General features: G+C 38.4%; 2 protein-coding genes across 8 annotated transcripts; one reads left to right on the top strand and one right to left on the bottom strand.

Moving 5' to 3' along the window:
• Positions 1-111: 111 nt before the first annotated feature.
• knstrn (kinetochore localized astrin (SPAG5) binding protein) lies at positions 112-2,721 on the bottom strand. Of its 2 annotated transcripts, XM_061704640.1 has the most exons (9): positions 2,641-2,721; positions 2,318-2,365; positions 2,102-2,231; positions 1,978-2,007; positions 1,804-1,903; positions 1,603-1,717; positions 1,454-1,515; positions 458-532; positions 112-376 (listed from the first exon to the last, which is right to left on the bottom strand). In XM_061704640.1, exons 2-9 carry the CDS (start codon positions 2,340-2,342, stop codon positions 248-250), a joined length of 666 nt encoding a protein of 221 aa, XP_061560624.1. In that variant the 5' UTR covers positions 2,343-2,365; positions 2,641-2,721; the 3' UTR covers positions 112-247. The 2 variants fall into 2 exon arrangements, with proteins under 2 accessions (XP_061560624.1, XP_061560625.1); XM_061704641.1 differs by lacking the exon at positions 2,318-2,365 and having other exon boundaries at positions 2,641-2,680.
• A 221-nt stretch (positions 2,722-2,942) lies between these two features.
• knl1 (kinetochore scaffold 1) lies at positions 2,943-22,978 on the top strand. 6 transcript variants are annotated; one of them, XM_061704679.1, is made up of 32 exons: positions 2,943-3,082; positions 4,873-4,965; positions 5,662-5,696; positions 5,795-5,834; positions 5,961-6,017; positions 6,141-6,223; positions 6,294-6,349; positions 6,436-6,454; positions 6,536-6,579; positions 6,660-6,712; positions 6,836-7,445; positions 7,579-7,594; positions 7,747-7,790; positions 7,869-7,918; positions 10,419-10,481; positions 11,435-15,052; positions 15,137-15,269; positions 15,343-15,392; positions 15,474-15,572; positions 15,641-15,756; positions 15,848-15,938; positions 17,259-17,375; positions 17,465-17,552; positions 19,123-19,185; positions 19,271-19,310; positions 19,414-19,518; positions 19,654-19,745; positions 20,355-20,420; positions 20,610-20,719; positions 20,827-20,948; positions 21,076-21,201; positions 21,757-22,978. In XM_061704679.1, the coding sequence occupies exons 3-32, from the start codon at positions 5,668-5,670 to the stop codon at positions 21,851-21,853; spliced, it is 6,297 nt and encodes a 2,098-aa protein (XP_061560663.1). In that variant the 5' UTR covers positions 2,943-3,082; positions 4,873-4,965; positions 5,662-5,667; the 3' UTR covers positions 21,854-22,978. The 6 variants fall into 6 exon arrangements, with proteins under 6 accessions (XP_061560663.1, XP_061560662.1, XP_061560665.1 ...); XM_061704678.1 differs by having other exon boundaries at positions 6,433-6,454; XM_061704681.1 differs by having other exon boundaries at positions 5,776-5,834; positions 6,433-6,454.
• The last annotated feature ends 1,443 nt before the right edge of the window (positions 22,979-24,421 follow it).

Below are 24,421 nucleotides of genomic sequence, written 5' to 3'. Positions count from 1 at the left end.
TGTAGCTAAGCAAGCGGTCGTTGCAAACGAGGTAATGCTCCAAATACACTTCCAGAGGGATGCATGTCTGCAGCATGTAAAGCATTGTTTTGAAATAATAAAAAAAACAAATTAGAAACATGACAATTATTTATTAAGACTGAATAACATTTAAAGACATTATGCACGCACTCACATTAACTAACAAATACTTTTAAAGCCATATTATTTACTCACACATACATTTAAACAAAACTACTTTACACATTTATAATAAGAGAGCCTCCGCCTCCATTAGAGCGGTTTCCAAGTCGGCAGCTTCCAGAGTGAAAGTCTGTCTCTCTTGCATCATTTGTTCCCGTGCTTCAGTCAGGTCTAGCATTGTTTTCTGGATTTCCTAAATATGTGAAAATGATTGATGTCAAACCATGTAAATACTCCTCCTTGTCCTACTACTCCTACTAATAATAATAATCACCTGCAGGCGAGAACGCTGCTGAGTTGCGATGTCGCCAAAAGCTTTTAATTCATTCAGCAGGTCTGTGGAGACACTCTGGAATAGGACACAAGTGTTGCAATAATCAGTTGTGTAGGTTTGTGGGTCGAGACAAAGGAATGCATATTTGGCTTGAAATCTTGACAAGGTTACAGTTTTCACACATGCTACTGTACATTTCAGTGATTACCAACCAGGGTGCTAAAGCACACTAGTGTGCTGTGCGAGATCATTAAGGGTGCCGCGGGAACTTATACATACAGTGCTTTATTTACACTATGACAGTGCCCAAAGCTCTTTACAAAGCCTCACATTCACCCATTCATACATCAATGGGCAGATGCTGCCATGCAAGGCGCTGCCAGGACCACTGGGAGCAAATTAGGGTTCAGTGTCTTGCCCAAGGACACTTCGTCATGTGGACAGTCAGAGCCGGGATTCGAACCAACGAGCCTTCGGTCACTGGACAACCCGCTCTACCAACTGATCCACAGCCGCCCCTATTATCCATCCATTTTTTGAGCCGCTTCCCCTCAGTAGGGTCACGGGCATGCTAGAGCCTATCCCAGCTATCATCGGGCAGGAGGCGGGGTACACCCTGAACTGGTTGCCAGCCAATCCCCTATTATCCATTTCCACTTAATTTGTCTGAAAATGATCATCTATTAATTACACATACTGCATCTTTGTTCATCTATATATGCCAGCGACGTATTATGACAGAAAAATTAAATGCTCTTCCATTAGATAGCAGACGGTACAATAAACCTATACATGTCTCATACAACAGAAAAGTTCATGGCTTTCTAAAATTTTACAAAGAGTAAATTAATTTGTGAATAAATTGAGATGAGATCATCATTATTTCAGTATTCGTACTTCTTGTAACATTGGGTCAGTTAAGGTTGGGAAACACTGGTACGGTATGTTTCATTTTACAGGACATCACATGCAAAAACCTTAAACACATTGGCATACCATGGCTTCTTTTCTTTGTTCTTCATTCTGTCGTGTAGATTGTCCAATTAGTTCTCCTGAAACTAAGTAGCAATCAATCAGAATGGATTTTAATTTCAATAATGTTGTTAGCAGAATTATTAGAGCAACATGCTTTGAAGCATACTTACTCGGGTCTATTTTTGCAGCTACTAAGATTATCTGACAGTCCTTGAGGTTTTTCTGCACCTCAGAATTCTCCTTTTCAAGGTCACTGAACTGCTGTTGCAAATGGGAAACTCTTGCCTGTGTTTTAAAAATAACACACGGGTACAAATTGCTAGAGTAGCACCAAGTATGATGTTAATCAGGAGTTGTTTATCTTTCTATACCTGTGTTTCTATGAGGTTTTTCTCCACTTGCTCTTTGGCAGCCGCCAATTGTCGATTTTGCTCCTTTAGTTCCGCCTGCAGTTCATATCTTGTGGAAACCCTAAGGCAAACAGTATATGCTTTTATGTTATATCCCGACTGTGCATGCCCAGCAAATTAATTCATGTTACTTACCCTTTGTAAACTTTCGGGAAAACATTTTTTCTGGAGGACAAGAGTGGATTTGGGCGACATTAAATGTAGCAGTTAAATGCTTATCCATTTTGCATCCTCCCAAGCGTTGTTCATGATTTCTCACCGCGGTATGTTTTCTTTGTGTTTGAGGACACCATCTTTTTGGAGAGAATTAACCGAAGCAGATCCTGTTGCTGTGTCCTTCATTTCATTTTTTGGGGCTGATTTCTTTGCGTCAGCATGGACCTGTCCTCCTGGAAAATAACGTTACACAATTCAATCCGTGTTGTTGAAATCAATTAAATAAACTCATCAGAAAAACGCGGCTGATTGTGCCTACCGGTAGCTTTGGGAATTTTTGACATTGTCCTATCCAAGATGCCAGCGACTGTAAATGTGATTACAAATGACTGGTTTAGTAAATCGATTGACTGGAGGTTACTCGACTAACTATTTAGGCAAAGGGTAACGTGTAAAATACATATACACAAGAAAGTGGCCAACTAATTAATTAAATTCAATGTTATTTTATGTCAGCGAAAAATGTATTACAGTTGGAAGTGGAACGGACAATTCAGGTTTTCAACCCCAAATGTAACACAGGTGAATTATTAAGCATAACTTTTTATTTTCAAACACACAATATTAAAAAAAACATCCTACCGTAATCACAACGTTACGTGAAACGTCTCATCAAAACAGTAAACCGCAAAAAAATTCAAAAGAAGAAACCCACAATCGGATTTCCGTTAGCATCATTTCCGATATGCGTTTAGAGGACGCTGAAATTTATTTGTTTCTTATTTTGGGTAAATTTATAAACACAGTATTATAAACAAGTTTTGAACTGAATAATTAAAATACACGAGTAAAATATCAAAATAATTCCTTGTAAAATCAACGGCAGACGTTCACTGCGCATGCGCGTAGGCGGGACAATTCAAAACTCCAGACGTTAGTTTATAGTTGACGTTAGCTAGGGTACAATGCAGCTTTTTTTTACGTTGTACGTCATGGTTAAAATATTTGTTCACGAGTAACGTTATTTCTCAACAGCTATAAGCTATAAAAAGCTTATAAAAAGTTCACAAGTAACCACTACGAGGTATGTCTGACTTTGTTATTTATTTCCACATTTTTGTTCCCATTTATTAATGGCAAGCTATAATGCTAACAACGAAATACTAGTGGAAGTAAATGCACACGAATTATATTTTGTCAAAGTCACTAACTGTTTGCGTCTTTTTTTGAGTGACAGTGAGCCCAATGAACATTATTATTTTCTGGTCATAGACGTGTGTTTGCGATTAAGAGTGAGTGTGGTGTTTGTTTACTAATGGAAGAAGTCCTGTAATTGTCTTTAAAAGCCGTATTTCGTTAATATTGTAGCGTCGGTGAATTCAAAGAGCAAAAAAAATAAATAATAATTTGAAGCGAATTAACGTTTGAGATGAAAGATCAAAGGAACATTTCAACTTGAGTATTGGCTCATATCGGGGAGTGTGCATGTGGATGCTTGTGAGTAGGTTGTCGAAAGCTTTGGATTGTGCTGCCATTACTTTGGCTATTTAGGCCTCCATCGAGTGACTCTTTAACATAGACTTACCATAAAAGTGTCAATTTCATTTAAAAAAAAAAAAACCACATTGGTTTTGTCATACGAGTGTCCAGAAAAGGCCCCTCTGACGCGTTATTATGATTCGCACATAGTTTCTAGGCAGGACACGCCCTGCTCCAATGTTACTGGCTCCAGGACACGCGCCGCAGCACTATGATTGGCTGTTGTATCCCTATAGAACACGCCTTCCTACCTCCCGACAGGAAAAGTATGTGACATAAGTGTGGCAGCGTTGTTTCCTACTAACTCTAGCCCACCCAAATCCTTAACCCATCCTAAACCCCCTTAAGGCCCACCCCTAGCCCTAAACCTAACAAAGCAAGCGTGTTTGTTTTTACTTAGTGCAAATGATATACAGGTTTGGAATCAGAATCATCTTTATTTGCCAAGTATGCCCAAAATACACACAAGGAATTTGTCCCCAGTAGTTGGAGCCACTCTAGTACGACAACAGACAGTCAATTGACAGAGATCAACTCGTTACATCTGCATAGCCTGCCCTTCCTGCGACGCAAGAGCTAATCATGTCGCAGTGGGGCGCATCCTGCCTAGAAACTATGTGGGAATCCTAATAACGCCCCTCTGACAGCTACTTCTGTTTGACCCAGTTTTTTAACTCCGTAGTGGATATTTGGCTAAGACTGCCACCTTCCCTCTGATTGGTTGCCTCTGTGTAGAAGACCCCGTTGTGAGAGCGCATGTTTTTTATGTTGACAGCGCTGGCTCAGGAGCAGAGAGGTAGGCGGAGATCTTCGCTAGTGACGTAGATAAGCTTGATAAATTCGAATGACCTGGTTTCAGGCCTCTCGGCAGAAAAACGTCTGGAACTCAGGAATTTGTAGACGATTTTAATAATTTTTTTATGTTTACTGAGGCACAATAAAGACAATATTACATCCCAAATACCCCCCAAAAATTGGTTTGGCAAAATACGATACGTTTAAGCAAGACAAGTGGAACCTACTGACAATGACCGTGTTTGCTTTTGGCACGTTATGTAATGGTAAAACATAACTTCATATGATTTTGTTTTGCAATATAATATTATATGTGTATTGTTTCAATTTTTTCTTATTTACACCCCACACATTTAACCGTCTGAACATTTTCAATTCAACATTGATTAACACTTACTCGTAAGCGTCGAGACCTCTCTTATGCTCGCTTTAAATCTTTTGTGTAGGCCTAATATATTAAAAGAGTTTGATCAAATACATTCCCAGCCAGGTAGATGGATTTGGCACTCATTTGTCTATAACTATGTATTGATAATGCAGAACCTTTGCCACGGAGGACGGACGTCGCTGTGGCCGCTCACAGCACTCTGTCAACGGACGCGAGTGCGCCTACGGCCTGCTGAAGAGGACCGGGTGGGAGATGCATTTCTACGTTGAGCAAATGAAGCACATGCACGTTCTGTGTGTATAAATAATTGTAAAGCACAATTCACCAAGTGTTGGATTGTGAGCTCTGAGGGGACGTGGGTGAAGGGTGAAATAAAATAGAGGAGTTTATTTTTGAGTTCGTCATCCGCTCCCATTCATGGGAATTGAACTTGCCACATGATTGCTGGCAGCAATGAATGCCAGCTTCGCTATTTCATCCATCAGATTTACATAAAAAATATAAATATACTGTAATTAAGTATTGTTGTTAAACACAACATATGTATGTATGATTACAGACTGTATTTGTATGCCTGAGACTCGCTCGCTTAAAACTCTACTGCTGAATTGAGTGGGTGGGTATCGACCGCGAAGTGGGCAGGTACTTGAATATTATTGTCAAAACTACGTCACACTATCGGCAATTTAAATCCTGTCATTTGGAAGTGGTTTTGGTGTTTAAAGCCTATTGCATTCAATCGACAAACCGCATAGATGTCAATCTTAAACAAGGTCACAAACTCCTTTTGAAGTATGTATGCATAAAACAGTAGAGAAAAATGGATTCTCATGGAAAGGGACTTTTAAGCGATGCAAAACTAACTTACTTGGTTACTGCCATTGAAAGGTTGGCTGTACCCGTCCTCAATTTATGAATACAGTACTCTTTTTATAATTTAGTGGAAAATGGATCCCTTGGACCCTGGCAAGAATGAGTGAGTCAAACACTTTTGACACACTTAACACAATGTTCGTCTTATTGGTTTTTTTCTTATTGGGTTTTGTGATTTGAAGTGTTTGTTTTATATTACAGTGAAAACAGTGAATACTGCTTCAGGAGACGCATTTCTTCTGTGAGTAATGTAAATGACTTTTGATGAAAATACAGTATACATATTCTTACATACTTTATGGAAGTTTTTTTTACAATTACAACAATTATGTTATTTTTCTGATATTTTTGTATTTAAATTTTTCAGATTCTTAAAGCCCCACGGAAATCAATATTCACAGATCCAGAGCAACAGGAAAATATGGTAAATGGATTTCTTGGTTTAAGATGTATACTGAAATTGTGGAATGTTATTGTACGACTCGGTCTAACCATGTAATAATGTTTCCAGAATATATGTAATATATAATGCAATATTATTATTCAGGTTGAATGTGCCAAACCTACTGAAAAAAGAAATTCCAGAAGAGTTAGCTTTGCACCAGCCAATGATGTCCTCCTTTTTGCCAAGTAAAACACTGAAAACACGCACATTTATGTTAAAACAACAACATACGTTAAGACTTTGTTCCTTTTCAAGGGATGGTAAAAATGCCTCCCCACTCCGCAGTCCATTCCAAGAGTTAATGTCTACAGGTATGTAAAGTATTGACTTTATCTGATCAAATACTTAATAATAAGCACTTTTGTAATTATTGCCTTGCATTTTTTTTTCTTAGCAGTGCTACCAAGACAAAATAGGTAAAGTAACTATTACAATGATCTCATTTTCCTGAAAATAAAATGATCTGGATGTAGTTTTTTTCTTTTGCCCCATTGTAGTGTTCAGGTGTCAATTGGTGAAGATGGGATTCAACAAATAATGGGTATATAATTTTTTTTATTCTTTTGAGCTGCTGTTTGTTTTTGTGTACATTGTAAATATGTTTGTCCAAAATCAATCTAGGAATGGAGCCTGTGATAAGTGCACCTCTTCATACCTCTGACCTAAATGGAAAGGTGATATTATCTTCATTACTATACCAAGCTTTTACATTTTAAATGTGAATCTTTATGATGTTCCTCAAAGATGTTTCACAAATGTTTTTGGTATCAATTCATTTACATTTTACTCGTCCTCAGGCCACCTTTGAACCTGGAGTGGGTTTTGGAGAGAAAACAGTGATGTATTGTGAGGATGATGGCTTCATGGAGATGACCCAGAGTCACACTATCAACATAGCTAATAATGAAGGCTGTCTTGTAGATTCTCCACAGAAAAATAGAACCACCTTGCTTTATTGTGGAAAGAAGACAGTGATGTCCTCAGCAGATAGCAAATCCTTGGATATGAGCCAAAGGTATAACACGAATGTCACGAGAGGGTGGCTTTCAGAATCACATGGATCAAATGTGAAACACTCCGAAGCCACATTGGAGACTAACATGTCACAGATTAAAACCCAAAAGGTAGATGTGAATAAGGAAAATCAAACTCCGACTTCAGTTTATTCTGAAATGGGGAAATCGCCTAATAACGCCAGGAATATTGGACTCTCTCAAGACATGGATTTGACAGTTACCCACACAAGCCACATTACAGGATTGACAGATGATGCTGATGATCCTTTTCAGTGTCTTTTCCCCACACAAGAAATGTATTCCCAGTCTGATACTGCATTACAAGCAATACACAACACAAAGACCCTGCAGAAGCAGACCGGCATGACACCAGGATTATACAACACAAAAGGTACTTTATTTCAAGTACAAACACATTTACTTTCATTTAAACTTTTCCTACTGACTTCTATTCATTTCCCTTTTCTGAGTAGCTTTTTAACATCTTTGGTAACATTTTATTTTACTTTATTTCTTTATGACAGCAACATTTGGAAACAGGTATGTTGGATTATACCCACACTCCAGTTAGTCATTTTTACTTCATTAAATTTCATGAACTACCAGTGAGAGTGTATTTATTTGTCGTCTCACAGATCTTATTGTATATAAAATTAATGTAACGAGCAAATTTTGTAATTGTTTCCCAAAAGGTTTGAGAAGGAAAATGCTGAAGAAGAATCTTTTCAGATAACTGGTATGTTGTTTATTGTTCAGTCTAATCATCTGCATTCATCTAATGCTGTTTGTATTAACTTGTGCTTTACATTTTTAGACACACTCTATTTAAAGAATCAGTCTTTTCATGCACTTCAACGACAAAGGGTAAGTTTTAAAATTCTATATATTATATTACTTCAGGGATCTTAGACCTCCATTATTTAGCAAAGTCCACTATTTACACTGTTCCAAATTATTAGGCAAATGGTATTTTTCTCAGATTTTCAAAACAAAAAAAAAATCTCAAATGTATTATGATTAAAACAGTACAAACGCTACACCATGCTGCTACACCATGCTGGCTAGTGTTCACAATGTTGATAGCTATGGCCATCAAAGTCCGCTGCGGTCACACGACACCACCTACCGTAAGAAAAGCCTTTAACTTCATAACGGCAAACGTAATTTTCCCAAACTCTTTTTAGAGCCATGTCAATACAACAATGAGCTGACTACGGTAATTAATCTGCATGCATTTACCTCATGTGGCTTCCTTCCTTCTGCGACGAAGCATTACAGCAATCGATTTGAACAATACAAGCCTACTCAGATGTACCTTATCTAACCTCACTATTTTAACTTGTTGTCTAAAAACAAAAATCCAGACTTTCAATATAGGCAACAATTAGCCCCACAACTTGCTTCTCCAAAACGAGGAAATGGGTTTTACAACACTTCAGACATTTTGAGCATTCATGACTTTATAGATTTGTTCTCAAGCTATTTTCACCACTTTAAATTGGTTAATATTGCGTAGAAATAACAGACGAAGTTGGGACAGACAAATAGTGTTGATTTGTGAAGAAACCAATAAAATGTACAGTACTAATATAAGGAAATGTGCTCGCTTTCTGTCACCTACGTCGGCAGGCTCATGCAGGTTTCGACCTAAATGTGTGTGGGCCAAAATATGGCTAAATAACAATCTTAAAATTACGATTGAGTATATTTTGGAGGGAATTTCAGTCCAGAACTATGGAATAAGTGCTGCTGTTCGCAGTATTAGATAGGTCCTTTAACATTTAACTTTACTAAATATACTTCACTTTTCAAGCTATTCCAGGGCAGTTGAAAATATAAGATGAATGATGATTATTTGATAAGATGTTATATATATTTTTTTAGGACAATGTAAAAGAAAAATGCACAGAGAAAAAAAGGAGGTTTACTGCAGTTGACGGCTGTATGGACATGAGGCAGAGTATTACTCCTTAAACCACAGGAGATCTAGCACCTCTCCCAACTCAAAATTTGGAAATTTATCCCTGTGGACGAAAAACAGGTCTTCTAGTATCATCCAAATCCCAAATTCCCAAAACTCCTTGCAAACATGTTTAAACCAGAAGGCCCCCACATTAACGCTAGACATAATGGAATTGCTCAGATTAACCCTCTGGTTAAGGCAAATGTGCAACTATTTAATGAAGATCCAATCCATCCCAAAAATGACCTGAGCATGGATATGACATAATTTGAAACAGGCAGTATCATTGGGATTACAGAGACTGATGAGCCACTCCAATGGCTTCCACCTGCACAAGAAATGCAAGGGGGACAAACCACATTTCATTAGTTATGCTCTTATGGACAGACTTCATCTTATAATATAGGTAAAATAACTATCAAAATAATTTGGAGTAATATTAATGGAGTGATAACTGAAATGCACATAAAAACTAAATCATTAATTTCCATCTGTACATTTAGGGAAGGAAACCCAAATGACTGTGAAACATCAGGTGTGCTTTTATTTTTTTTATTTTGCTGAGGAGTAATAGATGGAAAAAATAAAATATCACTAGCTTAGTATCATAATTTCCTAAGTATTTTTTATGTCTTAAAAAAAACATGAAAAAAAATCATCATCAACATCTCGTTGCCATAGTTCACTTTTGCAAATTACCATAATGTTGATGACTGAAAATCTACTCAAAAAACACAACTTTTAGCAAGCACATTGGTATTTGTTGTTGATATTATACATATAATGCTATTTAGCTAATGATATGAAATACTGTATTTGCCTTGGCTCAATGAAAGTTGGGAAACAATAACACTGTAAGACGAAGTTGCCACTCTGGTACTTTTATAGTACAGACAGCATTGCAATGAGAATACTGCCTTAGAACAGGTCTATAATAATGATGATGATATAAAATGCTATTTTACCTGTTATTTGGCTTTTAAAAAGGCTAGGAATATAATTAAAAAGACTCTATCTTAATTCAGGTGTGGTAGCCTAGGAGGTTAATCCTGGTGATTGAAAGAATTTAAAGGTGGAGTTTGCAGTCAAAACAGCAACAACACTTTTTGTCATATATGTTAAAAGCTGATAGGAGAATAGTTATATCTTTTGAAAATTCATCCCACTCTTCCCCCATCCTCAGCCTTAATATTATTTTAAAACTTGTCACACCGCGACAACTGTTGTGGCAGAAGAGGTGACTCAATCTGCCGCACACGGCAGCCCCTCGCAAAAGGAGACCATTATCTTTTCTTGGTCATATTATTATCTCTGGTTAGAAACAAAAGTTAAAAAGAAGGAATTGGACAACTCTGGAGACAAATCAAGGGTTAACTAATGTATCAGTGATGTCTTACACAGATGGCTGCATCGCCGGGCTTGGAGCACACATCGTTAACGTCACCATCCTCACAGGGTCCTCAGGTAAGTTCATCACCTCTCTTATAGAGTGCCGTGAAAAAGTATTTACCCCTCCCTTCTGAGATTCTTGTATTTTTCCATATTTTTCCTACTTTAATGTTTAAAGACCCAGTAAACTTAGCAAAAACGTCCCAAAGCAATGCTCAGCCACAAGCTGTTGGTGTATCTATTACACAGTTAACTTTCCCTGATATTTTGCTGTTATGTGGACGCAGACACAGCACAAAGCCATGTGAAGTGGAGAGTTCTTAGACAAACCAACATCGTACTGACAAGCTCGCTGGCTAGTTAGCTTGGTAGCCAGTTGAGTCATGAGCCAATGCATGTAAAAGAGTTGTCTTTCTGTCGACTTTAATGACTCCAAAACAGCTGTCTTAACTCAGTGTATAGTTCCGGGACGACGACTTCTGGCGTTTTTTCGTATTGCAATTCCGTCATGGGGTTACTGTATTTTGTCCATTTCTGTGTTTTGAATTGACAGGGGAATCCAAAATGACCCCAAATGTCAGATTTAAAAATATAAGTCGCTCTGCTGCTGCAGCTGCTATTTGGTTCAGTCACCATTGTATTTGGCTTCCGTCCATACAACGCAAACCACAGTACCTCATAATGGCCTCAAGAAGTGAATCGATTCTGCATATTTGCTGAATCGATATCGAATTGCGCTAACAATTGCAATGCATTACTAAATCAATATTTCCCTATTGGCAACATTCCATCATGAAAAAGTCATGCTCGCAATATAGCAGCCTTGCACACTAAGGTTAGTGATCTTAGCAATCTTGCTAGCAGTTTGAAAACTGCAAACTTCACCTTTAACACCATACTCTGCCCTGCCTTCTTGGTTGTGGCATTTTTTACATTCTCTACCAAAATAGAATCTCTAGTGGATGAGTTAAATAAATAAATGCCGGTATGATTTAACTCAAAATATTTTGTTTTGTTTTTTCCCTCAGATTAATTCTGAGACTCAAGAGGACTGCAGAGAGCAAGCAGTGAGATTTACAGATGGCGATGCTCACTTGGATGTGACTGGTACTCATTCTGTAAACATAGCTAGTACTTTCACAATACAATCACACAAAATTCTGGACAGTTTACCTACGAGTGATGAGAGAACAATGAGGTTCACAGCATATGATGCCACAATGGATGTGACCCGAAGCCTTACTGTAAACATTAGTACCCCTTTTGAAACAGGAGACCAAAAAAATTTCAACTCTGTGCCTGCTGGAGGAGAGAAAACCATCAGATTTTCAGCAAATGACGCAGTGATGGATATGACGCAAACCCTCACGCCAATAATTGACACTCCTTTTGAACCAGGAACACACCACAATACTAACTTCATCCCTCCTGGAGGAGAAAAAAACATCAGGTTTTCAACAAATGACACAGCGATGGATTTAACGCAAAACCTTACCGCAAAAATTGCTACACATTTGGAAACAGGTGCACAGCAGAATGGTAACTCCATACCCGATGAAGGAGAGAAAACTATTAGGTTTTCTGCAAATGACGCATGGATGGATATGACGCAAAACCTTACTGGAATAATTGACGCTCCCTTTGAACCAGGAGCACACAAAAATGTCCACTCTGTACCTGCTGGAGGAGAGACAACCATGAGCTTTTCAGCAAATAATGCAGCAATGGATTTGACACAAAACTTCACTGCAATAAATGATACTCTCTTTGAACAAGGTGCACACCACAATACTAACTACGTACCTGGTGGAAGAGAAAAAAATAGTTTTTCAACAAATAGCACAGCGATGGATGTGACGGGGAACCTCACAGCAAGCATTGCTACACATTTCGAACCACATGCACACCAGAATGGTAACTCCATACCTGCTGGAGGACGGAAAACTATCAGGTTTTCTGCAAAGGACGCAGTGATGGATATGACGCAAAGCATCGCTGCAATAATTGATACTCCCTTTAAACTAGGAGCACACAAAAATGTCAACTCTGTACCCGTTGGAGGAGAGAAAACCAGGTTTTCAGCAAATGACACAGCAATGGAAATTACACAAAACCTCACTGCAATAATTGATACTCCCTTTGAACCAGGAGCACACCACACTAATAACTTTGTACCTGCTGGAAGAGAAAAAACTTTCAGGTTTTCAACAAATGACACAGCTATGGATGTGGCTCAAAACCTCACAGCAAACATTGCTACACATTTGGAACCAGTTGCACACCATAATAATAACTTTGTACTTGCTAGAGGAGAGAAAACTATAAGATTTTTAGAAAATGATGCAGCAATGGATGTGACAGGGAGCCTCACCGCAAACATTGCTACACATAAACCAGCAGCCCATCAAAATATCAACTTTGCACCTGCTGGAGAAGAGAAAGCCCTGAGGCAAATCCTCCCTGCAAACATTGATTCACGTTTGGAACAAGGAGCACCCCACAATCAGCCTATTGCAGGAGAGACAATTATTAGGTTTTCAGCAAAGGACACTGCAATAGATATGACACGAAGCCTCACTGTAAACATTGATGCTCCTTTTCAACCAGTAGCACACCAGAATGTTCACTTTGTACTCACTGGAGAAGAGAAAATGCAGAGGTTTCCAGCAAAAGACGCGGCTATGGATGTGACACAAAAACTCCCTGCAAACATTGATTCACATTTGGAACCAGGAGCACACCACAATGAACCTACCAATGAACTAGGTACAAACCAGAATGTTAACTTTATACCTACAGTGAGAGAGAATTGTATGAGGTTTACAGTAAATGATGCTGCTATTGAAGTGACACAAAATAATCCTCCTTTAGAACCAGGAACACACCAAAATGTTCACTTTGTACCTGCTGGAGAAGAGAAAATGCAGAGGTTTTCAGCAAAAGACGTTGTTGTGGATGCAACGCATAGCCTCCCTGCAAACATTGATTCAAATTTTGAAGTAGCAGCACACCACAATGAAGTTACCAATGAATCAGGTACACACCAAAATTTTAACGTCTTACCTGCAGTTCCAGAGACCTCTGTGAGATTTAGAGTCAATGATGCTGCTTTGATAGTTCCACAAAGTCATGCCATAAACACTGCTACTTGTTTTGAGCCACAGACCCAACAAAACAGAGAGTGTTTTACTTTTGGAGGAGAGAAGACCATAAGATTGACTACAAATGATGCACCTGTGGATGCAACACGTCGTCACACTGTAAACATTGCTGTTAGGTTACTATCCAATGAAGTTCCTCCAGCCAAGAAACAAGAAGAGCTTTGTGGTCCGCCAAAAAAAAGATCTTTATCAGTTCTCGGTTTAAATCCAGGACAAAATATCTTTTGTAATACAGGTTTCCCTTCAACTGACCACATTGTCACGAAGGCAGACCCTCCATTAGAACCATACATTGAAGAATCGGTTGACAAAAACAAAATAAGACCAGCGCAGGCTAAAACACTGTATGTGGATAATAAGTACAAAGTTCCAGAAATTAAAGATCTTCATGATAGTCCTTTAACAACGATGAAGAACAAGGATGGCTCTTCTCAAGGAGCAGAGACTGACATAAACATCAACCTGACAGAAGTTCAAACAGGCTTTATTGTTGGAGACAGTTGCTCGGGTGACCCCCCTCAGTGTGAGTCATCAACACAACACCCATGTGCTGATGTTCAAGAGAGCAGAGAGATGACGTCACAACAAACCAGTGGAGTGCCTGAACTATCTAGCCAAGATGTAGTGGAACGTACAGATTCCATTGACTCAAAAGAAACTCAGAGAAGCAATGAAGCTGAATTAAGAAATAAAACCAGCCCTTTGTCGCAGAAATTAAATTCACCTAATGCCGGTGACTATTGCAATGGTTCAAGTCCTTCCGCGCAGTCTAGACGTTTAAGTTTAGCTAATCTTCAATTAAAACTGAGGCGTTTGAGCTGCATGAATAGCAAGACATCTGAGATTATTGCCACAGAAAGCTGCACTGCTCCTTTGCCTTGTTTGGACCCTGACGCTGACAAAAACACAAAAGATAACAAAAATGATTTGGTCCCTGAAGTTGTGCCAGATGTTAAAACAGACTTGGAAAATGTTGAGGATGACAATACACAACATGGTCCGCAAGACTACACACCCGTGGTAACTCCTTTCAAATTTAAGACTACAGAGCTTATGTCAAGACTGTCAATGAAAGGCTTTAAGCCAAAAATCCCACAAAGAAGCCCAGCTGACGAACCAAAAAAGGCAAACTCCATCTATGCCAATGCCAAGGAAAAATCTGTGTGTATGACAGCAACTGAAAATATTACCAGTAAACTGAAGAAGTGGAATGATGATTTGAGTGACATTAATGATGAAGTACTCTGTAGTTGCGAAGATTTATCAGAAACACTGGACACAGCAAGTGCCCTCGAACTCTCAGAAAACATGATCCCTTTTGAAGATTTCAACATAGATGAATCCTTACTGGACAATGTTTTTCAAGAAAACAGCCCAAATGGTGCCCAAGGAATAAAGAGACCCTTACCATCAGATGAAAACAATGCAGAGGACAAAAAGAAAATGAAGGCATCCAGTGAGATGGTCCCTAAGGCTGTTGAAATGGTAGGTCAATACATTAATCCTTTTTCAAAACCAGGCACGTAAAGCCAAATTTATTAGATGGTAACATGTTTGATTTCTTACCAGGGAATACCAGCTCATGTTCTGGAATATGATCGTGTGAACATAACTACAGTTCCAACAATGTCAAATCAGGCCATGGATTCCTCCAACAGTACTCACACAAACAGCAGCCGATATGACCCTACCGTTAATTCTAGTAAAAGTTCCCAGTGTATACGTTTTGTCATGTTTTTTTTAAATTATTATAACGTTTCATTTGTTGTTTTCAGATTTTAAACAGAGCATGTTGGAATCCCATCTTGAAGGCAAGGATGTGCAGGTTTGTTTTTAGATCTGAATCCATAAATTCATGAATTGTTTTTCCACAAATCCCAGGGATTAATTTTCATATTTGTTCCAGAAATTAGAAGATGGCACTATAACAATGCTAGAGTTCTTTCAACTCTTCAGCATAGACTTTGTGGTCCATAAGCCCCGGCAAAGCGTCGTTCCTGGCAGAGTAGGTTTATTCTATCAAAAAGATCAAAACTGACATGCAATAATATGAATTGTTTTCGGTGTGCTCAGCTTCCATCCGACACTGATCGCTCAACAGTGGATGTATTGAAAGACAGACTTATAAATCGTCCCAAAGAAAAGGTCTATGAATCTGATTTTGAGATCCTCTCTGAAAAGGTGGAAGGGTAAGAGTATTTTTTAAATTATAGCCATAAGCGTCACTCAAATACAGTAAAGTAGTTGTCTTAAATGTTTACGACACTTTTGTGTTTTCAGGTTGAATTGCAGAATGTTGGACTTAAACAAACCTCTCAAGGTGGTCAATAAATGTTTGTGGAAAGAGATGAAAGAATGTTCTGGAAAGGAGGTATTTTTTATTTTTTTGTTGTCATGATGGTTGCTGACGTTACCGAGCTAACTGACCCTCTTAACATGCTCATACTGTACATCCATCTTCAAAAAGATATGAGATGAGGTTTTTTTTTTCTTATGGTTTGCAGAGGAACCTCCGATAGTGAATTCATGTTTTCCTGGTTCAAACTGTTGCCATAAGCAAACCTTTATGAACTGTACAGGCAATTTATTAATTTATTAAGAATATGAGAATATTACTAAGAATTTATTAAGAATATAAGAATATTACACAGTTACACACTGTGTAATAAAAAAAATAAAACTACTCATCCCCAGAAGACACGACAGAAGCAAAGCTAGAGTATGTAACTATTTTTTGTTTAAAAAAAAAAAGTAATTTTCACTTAAGCCCCTACTAGAGATGACAATTCTTATGAAGCTTCTCAATATCTATAACATCTTACTGTATTTATTTGTTTGACTTTTGAATATTTAGTGTCTACTTTAGACATTCACGCGCTGGCTCACTTGGTGGCCAAAAATGGCATACTGGAAGTGACGTATTTTACTGTGTAGTTGGTGTAGCGCGCCCCCTTGTTTCTCATTTGTAAAAAGCTATCGAAACATATTATATTGCATTTTTGTAGCAGAAAAATAATTTTACAATAATTACTGTTTAATTTAAAAAAAATAAAAAAATGCCACGAACAAACAAAAAAGGATTTGGACAGTCTTTCCGAGGACCCCTTAGCTGCCCAAAAAGGTGCCTGATAGAAAATACACACACCGAACAATGCATGCACATAACGCAGCAATAATAGGGAATGACTCACTGTTTGCATTGAACTGCCTGGGATATTTCTATCGGATATCTTCATCACAAATGCAGATAGGCTGCGATGTGCAAAGAAAACAATAACAGCTGTCTGCCTGGAATGAAATCCGCACAGCTTTTATACTCAACCCGTGCTGTGGCACAATAATAGTTGTTCTTCAAATATAATTTTTATAATCGTGATAAGATAAATTTGGAATAAAAATTACATTTCGATTAGTCGGCCAGCCCTTGTTACTGGTAATCTTTTCGATGCTCACTGAGTCTCCCAAGATTTGCTGACATAATGAGAGAGGTTTTAAATCCAAGTTTTGTTTGATGCTAGAGGCATTTTCCCCATAAAGTTTTGCTTGAACTCCACATTGTATGACTTTTGGCAGGTTCAACTTTGGATGCTCTACTATATTAGACCTTCCTATGTGGAAGCTCATTGGGCTGATTCTTCGCAATTTCCACATTCAGTGAACTTAGTTCTTCCATGACTGTTTGAATCCACAGATGAGATCTTTTGGTGTAAAATTAAAAGAAAGAAACAATTTCTTCAGAAAGATGAGCAAAGTCCGCTCCCATGAAATGAAGGAGGTCCTGTACTCTGATCTTGTACAAACTATTACGGTAAATAGAAAATCCTGTTAAAATACTTCAGTGTACTCTCAAGACTGGTTGGAGCGCTTTATCTGACATTGAGATTTTATTCTTTTCAGGACGGGCAACAGAAGTTGAGAAGTACAGTTGATGAATCTAATGAGATGATCAAAACTCTGGATGACTGTATTTGTGATTTGGAAGCAGGTAATGCCTTCTGTAAAAATAACCACTTTAGAAATATTCATTATGTGTAATTATTTTTTGTTCACTTTGTGTTATTTAGTGTGTTTGTGGGTTTACAGTGTTAATCTATAGCAGGGGTCACCAACCTTTTTGAAACTTAGAATGACAATACTTCTTGGATGCTGATTAATGCAGCGGGCTACGTACTTGATATAGACTTCTGAAATAACACATTTGCTCAAATCCACATGGACTGCCCATGTGGTCATACACTTAAAGATGATACCCCATCTCTTTTCACTCCTACGACCAATCTTCACCTCATAGGGACCAAAACAGTCTACTCCTGTGGAGTAAAATGCAGGCTTGTGGATGTACAATCTTGTAGGGGGCAGATCAGCCATTTTAGGAATATGGGTGTTCCCTGCCATTTCTGACAATCAGTGCAGTCTCACTGATGACGCTGACTATCTTCTCATCCGTGAACAAGCCAATACCTCCGTCTGAGTTCTGCAATCACTCATTCTAGACCTGGATGATGTGGCTTTCAGCTGTAGGCTCGCTCTGATGCATAGCAAAATGAGTGAACATCTCCTAAGCTAGTAGAATATGTGAAGATGGCTTAAACTGGTAAAGTATCCATTGCTTGACTAGTGTGGCACCTTGGAAGAATGATGTGCGGCAAATTAGGCAGTTCGCTTTCCCAGTTTCGGCATGACTGGAGAAGGCCTTTAGGAAACTGGGACAACCTCCAATCTCTCTTTTTTTTTTTTTTTTTTTTTTGGTCCCAGAGCTGTTGGACTCGGGTCTTAGCCCTAGTTGCGTAGTGAAGTGGGTCATATTGGTTACCCAAGACTCTATAGATAGTCCGCATGGTGATCTCAGAGCAATTGAGGTGGCGAGACTTGTATGACAAGGTGTCTCTCTGACTGAAAGTGCCAGTGAAGCCCGAGGGCTGATTCTGAGTGTCAGCTAGAATGGGAGATCACTGAAGAGACATTGCTTGCCCACACTGACACAGGTCAAACCATCCTTCTGCTAACTACTTCCACAACCGATCAACAAGGGCTTTGGCCTCTTCTTCAACATGCAGTTATCCACATAAAAGTACTTCTCAATCACCTCTTTGACAGGGCTCGCTGGGTGTGTGTGATCTATGGCTGTCTTATGGAAGACAAATATCGCCCAGCAGGGACTAGAGGTGGTACCAAAGGGGAAGACCCGCCACTCATACACATTGGGCAGTTAGCTATGGTTCAAATCCATCCAAAGAAATCTCAGTAGTGGCTTGTTTTCGCGAAGGAGCCTCACTTGGTGAAACAACCCTTGAAAGTTACTGCTGATGGTGACAGCATGTTTCCTGAGTCAGAGTAGTGACTGGGCCTCATGGAGTTCCAGGCAATAGGAATTTGTTTAGGTTGTTGCCGCTGTATTGGAATGAGCGAATAAATGAACACCACCTGGGTCTTGCTGTAATGCAGGACAATATGATGGGGGATGTACCAACCCCTCTTTGTAACACTAGTAATAGCAGAGGTCGAACGTTTACTACTGTATACACTTAATTATTATTATTTATTTTTTTTCACAGAACTTGCAGCAGTTGAAGAAAAAGGAAATGAAAACAAGCCAAGTCTGAAGTCACTCCAGGAAGGTAAGCTATCACACTGCATGTTTAGTTTAATTCACTGTATTTGAATTCCAGTAGTGAAATTAATGAATGGCGTTTTCTTCAACAGAAATGAAGAAGGTCAATGAGACTTTTGATGATAAAAAACGGTAAACAGATCATAAATATTCAATGTTTCCTTTGAAAAATATTGTTAATGTTGGTTAATATTTAAACGTGTTTCGTGTCTATGCTTTTTCCTCTTTACCACAGACAAATATATGAACTGGAGGTTCAGACAAAGCAGGCTTCAAGAAAATTGAGCAGTCTGAAAGTTGAGACAAAAAACCTTCAGAGCTACATTGGCATCCTCAATACGTCAGTTTCTCTTTTCATGAGTTCTTATACGATATGATATTGTAACTTACACATTTTAACTGTTTGATTTTACCCTCCGGTATTTGTTTGCATACAAGGATATCCATGTGTTTTTTTTTTTTGTCTTTTCCTTAGGATCAATGAATGGCGCTTTAAAGAAAAGACAGACAACTACACAGTCTACACTTTCCTCTATGACACATTGCATCTACAGCTAGAGTACAAAGGTACATTTTTGTCTTCCCACAGAGGAAATAATGTGCTTTACTTTCCAATATACAGTAGGAGGTCCACTTAGTATTATGTCAAACCACTAACGGGCTGCTAATGGACGAACCCAAATTTTGGGGACACACATTTTCTCTTCTCCTGCTATTATATTATTATTGGTGATGTTACTTGATTGTATGTTGATTGATTTTGAAAAGAATCAAACATAGTTAAGCAAATATGTGTAGAACTGACAAATTTAATTGCAAATGCATTAAGTCCAAGTTACCTGAAATAAAAATAAAGCAACACAACACAATAGGCTAGTAATAATTTTTCCCTTGCCTCCCAAAGGGGAATCAAGTGCGCAGTTCAGTGCCACCCACAGTCCAGTGGTTGGGAACTGCTGCTTCAATATGTTTTCCATATGTAAATAATCAATAAACGGGGTGTCTCATTTGTGTTTTTTTACATTCTTAAAGCTTTGAAACCGCTATCCATCCATTTTCAGTAGCGCTAGTCCTCATTAGGGACACAGATGAGCTGGAGCCTATCCCAGCTGACTGAGCGGTAGGTAAGCTACATCATATTGCTAAAACAATAAATTTGCTGTCTTTGTTTTGTAGGAAATGGGGCTGATAAGAAACCTGAGCAGAGCATTTCACATATCAATTTCAATTTTCTTCTTGATGGTGAGGGGAAAAAAAAAAGTCTATATCAGCAGTGGTGATGCATAAAAACTGTCTGTAGATAGTACATTCATCTGCAGTTTCATCCACTCTATTACCATTTTGTCATACAGAAATCATGAGAGATTACATTTTAGGTTGAACATGGTTTTTTGAAAAAAATAAATTTCAACAATGTATTTTCATATCTAGATGAGAAGTCACAGAACCATGCCAGTATGGTTCACAAGCTGCTCTCTCAGTACATCGAGGGTGAAACAGCCTGGGTGGAGAAATACCCAACATGCAGACACGTTCCAAAGGTCTGTGTAGATGGATTACGGTCCAGCATTGGTTTTGTAATTATATTGGATGTTCATTATGCACCAAGTTACTGTTTCTGGTCTATTCTTCTTCCCATTGTGTTCAGCTGCTCCATGACATGTCCTTGGTGGTCAGTTACTGTCGTCTCTTGGGGGAGGAGTTACGACTGCTGAAAATGTGGGGAGGTTTACGGCTCAATATTGTGGAGATCAGCTGTGTGGACACTCAGTAAGTTAGTCTCATCATGTATTAGTTGGTATAGTTTTTGTCTGTACACTGCCTTTTACTTGTATGTCACATATGTTTTTATTATTGCATTTTCCATACGAATAACAATGTTGTCATCTTGTTCTAGAATCAATATTGTCTTCAGCAGTCTGAGGAGATGCTCCAAGTTTGAGGTCACCTTGTCAGTCAGCTTGGCCAATCACCTTTATGTTCTTCAAGTGCATGGCTTCAAAAATATCCTTGGAAACACAACGTATGTATGACCAAGGGCCTTTAGACTGTATGAAAAATCAAGTTAAAGCAGTGGTGTCCAAACTGCACAAATCTTGACCCACTTTGTCTTTTGTTAAAAGTGACCTGTGCTGTAGCTCCTCCTCAAAGCAGTAGATAGGACAAAAGCACGACACTACATTCCAACGCCCCAAGTTTAACCTCAATGCAATAAAACCTCACTCCTGCGTTAAGAGTGGCGCTGGTCAGAAGGTAGCCAGCAAGGGCTTTTAACCTAGCAGTTTGTGCTACCGACTCTCATGCAGCAAATGGGGGAGAGTGTGGTTGCGTTGGTTTGAACCTCGGGCAGGACCAGGCTGAATGGCCACCGTTAAACTCACTCAATACTGCCGAGTGTAGACGTCACTAGCTCTAGTTTAAGATAATTACAAAGCACTATAAATATAACTCCTGGCCTACCCAGATTGATTGATTTGTATTGTCTAAGAAAAATATAGATTTTGGACACCCCTGCCTGAGATTCAAAATTTCATGAACATGCTTCTACTTTTTTATATGATGTTGCTTGTGTGTGCAGGAGCCACCAGATCAAACAGATTGTGAAATCATTCACTCCAGGCAAGAAGCTCTTGACAAAGATTGTCAAAAAAATTAACTGTCATCTCCTTTGTTGAGATTTGTACAATGTATTGATTTATTTTTCCTCCATATGTTCTGTCTGCAGTCAGTCTCTGTAGTTTCCAGAGTCACCTGTAGATGGCTCCCATGTTCTTAGTTTTGTTTACAAAATGACATATTGCCTTTACATACAGTATGACAAAATAGTATGCCCTATTTTTTTTTTTTCTTTGTTATTCATGTATTAAATGTGGTCCGTTAATTCATCCACCCGTCCATTCATTTTCTTTATATCTTTCGATAATGCGATGTACTGAAGTGGTTGATTAGAACAACCTTTTCCTATGTTGTGTTGACACGCATTTAGAAAACGTTTGAAAGACTAAAGGACTTGACGCAAAAAAAACCAAAAAACTACTGGCTGCTCATTTTAGGTTGTTTGGTGTTAAAGTTTTGTGGGTCACATTACAGTTAGAAATGCTATATTTTAGTTGGCCTTAAGGTGGTGCTATGGCTGTGTTTTGTAAAGCTTTGATATACATTTAATCTATTAAAGGTGATTTCATATGAATGTATGGAATTAAAAAATTGATGTTTATTTCCATAATGTAATTTTCAAGAAATGTTCAAACTTACTGTTTTTGTTGTGCCTTTGTTGTGAAATGTAAACGTAAACAACCTTTTCGCTCTTAACGCATATCTTGAGTAATTTTCCTTAAAATGTTACCTCTCCAGACCAGAGAGCTGCTCTATTGCAGCTGCTCGACTAAAGTTTATGTTAGGTGCGTTAAATAAGTGCATTTGTGTTACACCGCTTTGCTCCACTGCCTCTTGGGTGATAGGAAACTGACGTGGACACTGGGCCAAGGTTTTCTGAAAGGTCAAATGAATAGATGCGAGCCTCTGAGAGGGTGGGATGGGGGCGGACTGTCCATTTCTGTCCGATGCCCTGACATCGAAGGTCAAAGGTGATTTTCCAAACTGTCTCCTTCAAATAAGCCATCAGGGGAGACAATTTCCTCCCTCCTTCTGTCCTTGCTCTCCCGCTCCAGAAACGACAACTCCTGTCAAACCACATTGAGGACACCTGAGGTCTTCAGGCAGAGTTTGTTTGAAAGTGCCATTTGGAGCTGCTATTTCACTGTCATTTCAACCCATTCGCAAGATAGAATTTCATTCAAATGCTGTTTTTTTTTTGCTTCCAATAAATGCTTCTTTTTGTTTGTGATAGACCATTAAAAACTCATTTCTATTGTATCTGGATAATTCTGTGATGTATCAGCATGTTGTAAATCAGGGTCAGCAACTATAACCCACTCCATTCTTTAATCTGACCCACCGAGCATTTGCAATACATTATGAGAAGTCCTGTAATATATTTTGGGTTAAGAGATTTGTATGCCTAAATTTAATGAACTAAAGTAGAGTTTGTCCTCACTGGTATCGAATTAATTCATTAATTACAGAGGTGATTTTTTTTTTTTTTTTTATAAACCATCTACAAATGACTACAAAATCCTGTGGTCGTTGAGTACAAAAATCTGCCCACCCGTGTTGTAATCCCTAGTTCCATTTCATTCTCTATTTATAGAGGAATTTATATTTCTGGTTAATCTGTCATATTTCTGTCTTTTCCCATTGTTCTGTATGAACATAGAATATTGCACATTGTATATACTATATACTGTATGTTTGATCTGGATCAGGCAACACGTGTCAACCTTACATACAGAACTCTGCACACAAAAACACCTTAATTTGTTTTCACATTCACCGCATCATAATTATTGACAGTTTTCCTTCCTCGGTAACAGTTTCATCCATGATTTAGAGTTATTTAAAAGGTCCTACAATGTCAATAGCGTGTACTAATTTTATTACGTGGAACATTTGGCTGCAGGCAACCTGCTTTAATCTTTTTATCCTCACACCTAGAAACAGTATTTCACTGTAGTAACCGCATCATTGTCCTCCACTGACATCAACAACTGTAAGGTACGGTGCTGAAATTGGTTTTGGAAGATTGAAAGCGACTGGGGGGTTTGATGTGTTGTCGTTATCCGCAGCTAGTTGAAGCTTATCCAAGAAATGACATAAATTGGATTTTGTTCTTGGAGGAATTAATATTTTCCATTGCTAAGTGGTGAATGTTGATATTGACTACCCTTTGAGAAAACTCCTTTTTGTGTGTGTGTGGGGGGTGGACGCAATTTTCGAAATGACATGATATTTAATATTTGGTCCAAAAACTCATGATAATCTGTGTTTTTTGTTGTCGCTGTGTGTAGTTTCATTGCTTTCAGAGCGGTGCACATTTTTTAATTTTCATTTTGCCATGTTTGTTGACTGACCAATCACATTCCAACGTACATATATTTCCTGATTGAAATGCTTTTTCAGCCTCTGGCTCGACTGATTATGAAGCACTGCACTGTATCATAATGAGAGAGCTGTTTCTATCGTTTTGGTTCTATTGTTTTGTTACATGCAAGGGCCAAGTAGGGTGCATCAGTGAGCTGTGCAGTTCAGCATCACTTCAAATTGCAACTACAAGTTAGCAGTTGAATTGAAATGGAGAATTAATAAAGTGGCCAGTATCGTATATACTAGACGTGCTTGACTAT

The sequence above is a fragment of the Phycodurus eques genome, chromosome 18 (genome assembly GCF_024500275.1).
Source record: "Phycodurus eques isolate BA_2022a chromosome 18, UOR_Pequ_1.1, whole genome shotgun sequence".
Lineage (NCBI taxonomy): Eukaryota > Metazoa > Chordata > Actinopteri > Syngnathiformes > Syngnathidae > Phycodurus > Phycodurus eques.
This window is presented reverse-complemented; position numbering and strand designations above follow the sequence as displayed.